This window comes from Entamoeba histolytica, genomic scaffold, assembly GCF_000208925.1.
Source record: "Entamoeba histolytica HM-1:IMSS scf_1104750517997 genomic scaffold, whole genome shotgun sequence".
In the NCBI taxonomy this organism is placed as follows: Eukaryota; Evosea; order Mastigamoebida; family Endamoebidae; genus Entamoeba; species Entamoeba histolytica.
In genome coordinates this window covers 1-7,222 of record NW_001915144.1, presented here as the reverse complement: position 1 = coordinate 7,222, position 7,222 = coordinate 1, and the positions used below count along the sequence as shown (strand labels likewise).

The window sequence follows — 7,222 nt, the reverse complement described above, 5'->3', positions numbered from 1 at the left end:
GGTCATTAGGAATTACTGTTATTGAAATGGCAGAAGGAAATCCACCAAACAGACATGTCACTAGTTTTGACCAATTACTTAGTGTTATTGAAAATAAACCTCCTTCATTTAAAAATCCAAAATTGTGGACAACTCAATTGGTTGATTTTGTCGCACAATGTCTTGTTATTGATTATAATCAAAGACCAGATGCTGTAACATTATTATGGCATCCTTTTATTGTAGCACAATCCCCTCCACCTGCACAACCATTATTAAACTTAATTAAACAGGTTGCTAATTAATGGATATCCCAAATATCAGAACCTCTTTGTTCTTTATATTCTAATATTCATTTCTTTCATATTTTATCATTGATATTGTGTTTGATTATTAGCGTTTTGAACTTTTATTTAAACTAAACAGAAACAACATTGAACCAAAAAAATTAATTATTTGGTTCACTTGCCATAGACAAATTCAATAAATCAGTATTACTTAATTTCATTGTTCTAATCCCATTCATAAAGAAATCATTAGTTTGTTTATTGACTTGGGTTGTACATTTTTCAGTTGTGAATCCTTTCAATTGGTCAATAAGTTCACCAATTTTAATAGCCTTAGATATATCAATCATCTTATTCATTTCATCTTCTTGAAGTATATTTTCTTTTGTATCATCTATTTCTTCTTCTTCTTCAAAAATTTGACACATTTCTTTTAAGAAGAATTTTAAATAAGGAATAGCAGGTTTACCATATGAAATGCTGTAATTTGAATTTTGAATTTCCCCTTGAATATCTATTAATTTAAACATCAATTCATTTTCTTCTTGTGTCCTTTGTGCTATAGTTTTTTTCATACGAATTACAGCATAATGGGTTAATCCATTAACAATAGAATTAAATGAATTAAAATTCTTAATTTCAATACATTTAATTGCCAATTGAAGGAAATTTTTGAATGCCATTTCTCTAATCATTTCATTTTTTTGATTAATTATAGAATAAGCAACCCAATTAGTAATTTTTTGATTCCATTTATAATATAATTCAATATTAGAATTTGGTCTAGTAGTTGAAAAGATGTTAATGTAATAGTCCTTTGGTTGTAATAGTTCTAAGAATGAAAATTCACAAATCATTAATTGATTTGCAATTTCTAAGAAATCTTTATTTAAAATTGTTACTGAATAACTTGATGGTGCCATCCAATCAGGTAATTTCATTGATTTTCCATCAATAGAAATAGGTGCTGGATCAAATTTCATTTGAAAAGTAGGTTCATTTTCATTACTATGAGTATTTGAAAGAGTTTTTTTTACTTTTTCAATACTTTCATTCAACGTTTCTCCATCTACTTTCTCTACATAATCAAGTACGTCTTTGATAATACTCAATGACTTCTCTGTAAATTCAACTCCACATTCTTCAATCCAACTTTGTAATGCTAACAATAACGTATTATTTGGATGAGTTAATAGCTTAGCAGTTATACATTCAAATATTTTATCTTCATGAAATTCTACAGGATAAAACAAAGATGAACACCAAAGAGTTTTATTGAAAGGAAATTCACTCAAAACATCAATAATAGTCAACACATTATGAACTAATATAATTTTATTTCCTTCTGTACTTTGTAATACTATACAATTTTTGTTATCCTCTTTAGGTTTATAATGTTCAATAAATTGTTCAATACAATGAGTTTCTTCAATTGGTACAGGTTGTAGTTTTTTTAATGCTTCAGTTAATTGTTCTGATGTCATTAAATTATCTTAAACGTTTTTAGTTCAAAGATCTAACAAAAATCTAAAATAAGTCTATTCAAAGAAAAGTCTCACTTATCAAATACTCTAAAAAATCTTTTCCCAAGAGGTTTTGGTTATTTAATTCCTTATACCCAAATACCTATTATTTTGTTTTACTTTACGCTTTAAGTTTGTAAAATTAAATATTAATTTTACATAAAAGTTACTTCCCCTTACCAAAAACCTTTATTGTTCCATGAGACTGTCTATCCATATAATCAGCAAATTTATTCACAATACCAAATTCAATTGAAGCCAATGTAGTTCTTGTAAATGTATCATATTAATTATCTTATATATTTCATTTTTATCAAACAAAGTGAGTTTGTTGATTTTTATATTTTAAGTCAAGTGAATTAATGATCCATATTTATTATTGTGTTGTGTATTTGTTTGTATTACTCTTATTATTCATTAAATTTGATTTGGTATTTTATTTCTTCATTTCGTAGACACAATATATTTTTCATTTATTCTGTTGTTTTTATCATTCACTTTATTATTGCTTTGATATATTTGATTAACTTCATATTCAATACTACTTGTATGACGGAATAATAATTCATTGATTTATCTAATATTTGTAATAATCATTTAATCTGTTTTGTTTAATTGATAAAACAATACAACAATCAATGAATATGATAATTCGTATAAATAATAATGGATAAGAATATAATATAAGTTAAAATAACAAAAGAGAAGAATAACTATTTTAACAGTGAAGTTAACAAAAGTAATTACTTCAATTTACAAAAGATGTAATCAAATTATTTTCTCTATATAAATATACAAAATAATATATAATTAACTTCAAATCATTTATTATATTCATTAATATAACTTATTGTTTATTATTCATAATAATGTACATACAATAATGAATGAATTGATATTAAAATCATTTTCAATCATTTTGCTAATTGTCAATTATGTTAATGATTGAAAATATTGTTATTAATTTTAGTCAATTTCTCTTTTGACTTTTCTCTCTTAACATTTTTATTAATAAATAAATAAAAATTAATTTAATTTTAACATAAATAACAAAAATAAAAATGAAAAAGTGAAAAATCAATAAAGAATTTAAAAATAATTAAAAAAGAAAAAAAGAAATATACTAATAATTAATAATAAAATATTATAATAAATATAATTTATTTTATCATCTCATTTTTATCTACCAAAAAAATTCTATTTATAATAAAAATAAGTAAAGATAGACTCACTAAAGAAGTTATAAATAAAAAAAAGAAAACAATTTTATAAACTTCTCTTGAAAATACCAAACCAAAAAAAAATTTTACATTGAAATTCTTTTTTGTTTAGTATTTTTAATTACAATCATGTGTTGACTGATTGACTTTCTTTGATGAAAGATTTCAGCAACTTTTATAACATTTGAGGGGTTGCAGATACTGATCGAATAATAGTTTTTCTGCTTCCATTTCGTGGTTTAGCTTTAACTACTGCTGGGAAAACTGGTGATGTACTTTGTGAATCAAAGACAACTTGGCTTTCTTTTTGATGGAATGCTTTGTCTGGTGTTAAGAAGTGATATTGAGAATATTCAATCCCTGAATAAATGTCAAGATCTTCTTCACTATTTTCCATCACTTGAGTAACCTCGTCTTTCTTTTCTTCATCTTCATCATCATATTCCCATGGCATAAGACCACTAGAAACTTTAATCTTTCTTCGACTCAATATACCACTTTCGTACATCCTTTCTCTTCTTTTTCCATTTTTCTTACCACTTTCTTTTCCATTATTTGCTGAATTAGGTGGTAATGAATAGGATGGATAATCCCCAACACTTCTATATTCAATATGCAATTGATCTAATAAATCTCTTAATGGTTTTAATTGGGATTTGACATCACTTAACTTTTGAATTCTGTCATGGCTATGATCATCCTCCACTAATACCAAAGGAGTATCACAACTAGGACAAAACATTCTATGAGTAACTGTATCATAATAATCCATTGCATCAATATATGAATATTTATATTCATCTCGTGGACACATATATACAGCATCTTCTACCATATGTGAGTCATTATAACTATTAACAATTTTACAATATTTAAATACAATGTTTTCAATAGTTTCTTGATATTTAATAATATACGCAGTTGAATTTTTTCTTCTTTCTCCATTCATTTCAGAAAATTGAAGTTCACTAATAAACTTTTGTTCCTGTAATTGTTTTAAACAATTAGAAACTTTATTTACTGGCATTCCAATCGCTTCACTTATACTTTTATCCGTTTGGAATGATTGGCAACTTTGTAACTGAACTAAGACGAGTAATGAAGATGAATCTAATATCAATCCAACTGCCGTTTGTAAAATTCTTTCTACAAGATTAAATTGTGGTTTTGTTGTATCAGTGGACATCAATTATGATTTTCAAGTTTTTTTTTATTTTTTATCAAATTACCCTTCAGCCAACCAAAACGACTTTTATTTTTCTTTTTTCTTTCTTCTTTCTGTTATTATCTTTTTTATTATATTTTTATAGTTCTTTTATTTTCTTTCTTTCTTATAAGTCATTTTCTTAAAATAGATTTTCTTTGAGTTTTATAATCATCTTTTTTTTTAATTTGTCTTTGTCAAATCACAAATTCTCTTTTCTATGAAAAATCTCTCTTGTCATGATACTAATGTTGTTGCTTTGTTGCTATCACTTACTTCTGCTAATTTAGAAATAGTTTCATTATTTTGAAACTCTTTAAATATTTAGTTTTCTTATATTTATCATTTTTATTGTTATAAATAACAAAAGAACACGTGGAAATGATAAAGCAATGAGTAAATGAGTAGTAGAAAGAATGAAAGATTGGCACAAACAATGAACCACGTAAACATGATAGAAATGGAGAGAATGATATATAAAGGAAGTCTGAAGTAAAGAAGTCATTAAATGAGTAAATACACAGGATTAGGTATTGGAATAGATTTAGGTACAACATATTCATGTGTTGGTATTTGGCAAAATGATCGAGTAGAAATTATAGCAAATGACCAAGGAAATAGAACGACACCATCATATGTTGCATTTACTGATACAGAAAGACTTATTGGGGATGCAGCAAAGAATCAAATTGGAATGAATGTTAAAAATACGGTATTTGATGCAAAACGAATGATAGGAAGAAGATTTAGCGATCCAACTATTCAAAATGATATGAAACATTGGTCATTTGAAGTAGTTGATGATGGACATGATAAACCACTAATTGAAGTAGAATATAAAGGAGAAGTTAAAAGATTTACACCAGAAGAAATTTCATCAATGGTATTAAGTAAAATGAAAGAAACGGCAGAAACATTTGTTGGAAAAGAAATAAAGAATGCAGTTATTACATGTCCAGCATATTTCAATGATTCTCAAAGACAAGCTACTAAAGATGCAGGAACAATTGCAGGAATGAATGTGATGAGAATTATTAATGAACCTACGGCAGCAGCTATTGCATATGGACTTGATAAAAAAAGTTCAGGAGAGAAGAAAGTATTGATATTTGATCTTGGAGGAGGAACATTTGATGTATCAGTTCTTGCAATTGAAGAAGGAGTGTTTGAAGTTAAAGCAACTAATGGAGATACACATCTTGGAGGAGAAGATTTTGATAATCGACTTGTTAAATATTTTATTGGTGAAATTGAAAGAAAATATAAGAAAGATATTAGTGGGAATGCACGAGCTGTTAGAAGATTAAGAACGGCATGTGAAAGAGCAAAAAGAACATTATCAAGTGCAAGTGTTGCTAATATTGAAGTTGATCAATTATATGAAGGAATTGATTTTTATACATCTATTACACGAGCTAGATTTGAAGAAATCAACATTGATTTATTTAAATCAACTATTGAACCAGTTTCAAGAGTATTAGAAGATGCTAAAATAGATAAAAGTAGTATTGATGAAGTAGTATTGATAGGAGGAAGTACAAGAATTCCAAAAGTCGTTGAGATATTAAAAGAATTTTTCAATGGGAAAGAACCAAATAAAAGTATTAATCCAGATGAAGCAGTTGCGTATGGAGCAGCAGTACAAGCAGCTATATTAACAGGAACCGGAGGGAAAGCAACAGAAGATGTGTTATTACTTGATGTTGCACCACTTACACTTGGAATAGAAACAGCAGGAGGAGTTATGACAGCATTAATTCCTAGAAATTCAACAATTCCAGCAAAGAAATCCGAAATATTTTCTACATATGCAGATAATCAAGCAGAAGTATTAATTCAAGTATTTGAAGGAGAAGCATCAATGACAAAACATTGTAATTTACTTGGAAGATTTGAGTTAACAGGAATAGCACCAGCACCACGAGGAGTACCAAAAATCGAAGTTACATTTGACATTGATGCAAATGGAATATTAAATGTAACAGCAGAAGATAAAAGTAGTGGAAAGAAGAATAAAATTACTATTACAAATGACAAAGGAAGATTAAGTAAAGAAGATATTGATAAAATGATAAGAGAAGCAGAGAAATATAAAGCAGAAGATGAAGAGAATAAGGCACGAATTGAAGCAAAGAATCAAATAGAAAATATGTGTTATTCAATGAAGAATAGTATTAAAGAAATGGGAGATAAAATAAGTGAAGAAGATAAGAAGAAAGCAGAAGAAATAATAGAAAAGAATTTAAAATGGGTTGATAACAATCAAAATGGAAGTAAAGAAGAATATGAGAAGAAAAAGGAAGAAGTTGAAAAAGAAATTGGAGAGATTTATTCAAAAATAACTCAAGGAGGAAGAGGATTTACAGGAACTAGAAGCACAGAAAAAGAAAATAAAGGACCAAGGATTGAAGAAGTTGATTAAATAAAGAAGAAAAGAATATGTACAAATAATAAGAAAAGTAATTAATTAAAATTATTTGGTTAATAAATAAAATAATAAAAAATATAATAAAGAATAATAAAATAAAAGTATTTTAATTAAAATAATTTGTTAAATTCATTAATACTCATTTGTTAAATTTTCTTTTATAACAATAATGAATATTCAAATTGTTATGTTAACTTAATGAATCATCAAATGATAATATTCAATAATGAATAGAATATATATGAATATGATATAATTGTAATACATTTAATTTTATTTAAATGTATTAATAAAATCATTCATTAATTGAAAATAGTAAGACAGTAATAAGTTTATTAACAATATTAATTGTATAATAAAGATATTAAAAATATATTAAATGTATAATATTAGATTAATGAATAATAATTAAATAATTAAATACTTTAGAAATATTAATGAAATTCATTTCATACTTTATTATTTTTCATTTTAATATTGATATTAATATTTTATAATATTAAATGTGTATTGTTTATGTTATTTTGAACATTATTTATTTCATTTGATTTTTGATAAATTTCATTTATTTTTATTGATTT

General features: G+C 25.6%; 4 protein-coding genes across 4 annotated transcripts; 2 read left to right on the top strand and 2 right to left on the bottom strand.

Annotated features, from left to right (window-relative positions):
- Positions 1–26: 26 nt before the first annotated feature.
- On the top strand, positions 27–284 carry EHI_113440 (serine/threonine- protein kinase3/4, putative; the record flags this gene model as incomplete). Its single annotated transcript, XM_001914091.1, has 1 exon — positions 27–284. The coding sequence occupies one exon, from the start codon at positions 27–29 to the stop codon at positions 282–284; it is 258 nt and encodes an 85-aa protein (XP_001914126.1).
- Positions 285–427: 143 nt separating this feature from the next.
- On the bottom strand, positions 428–1,750 carry EHI_113430 (Ras guanine nucleotide exchange factor, putative; the record flags this gene model as incomplete). Its single annotated transcript, XM_644237.1, has 1 exon — positions 428–1,750. The coding sequence occupies one exon, from the start codon at positions 1,748–1,750 to the stop codon at positions 428–430; it is 1,323 nt and encodes a 440-aa protein (XP_649329.1).
- A 1,434-nt stretch (positions 1,751–3,184) lies between these two features.
- On the bottom strand, positions 3,185–4,195 carry EHI_113420 (uncharacterized protein; the record flags this gene model as incomplete). The annotated part of the gene is made up of 1 exon (XM_644238.2): positions 3,185–4,195. One exon carries the CDS (start codon positions 4,193–4,195, stop codon positions 3,185–3,187), a length of 1,011 nt encoding a protein of 336 aa, XP_649330.2.
- A 526-nt stretch (positions 4,196–4,721) lies between these two features.
- EHI_113410 (heat shock protein 70, putative) lies at positions 4,722–6,635 on the top strand (the record flags this gene model as incomplete). Its single annotated transcript, XM_651715.2, has 1 exon — positions 4,722–6,635. The coding sequence occupies one exon, from the start codon at positions 4,722–4,724 to the stop codon at positions 6,633–6,635; it is 1,914 nt and encodes a 637-aa protein (XP_656807.2).
- Between the last annotated feature and the right edge of the window lie 587 nt (positions 6,636–7,222).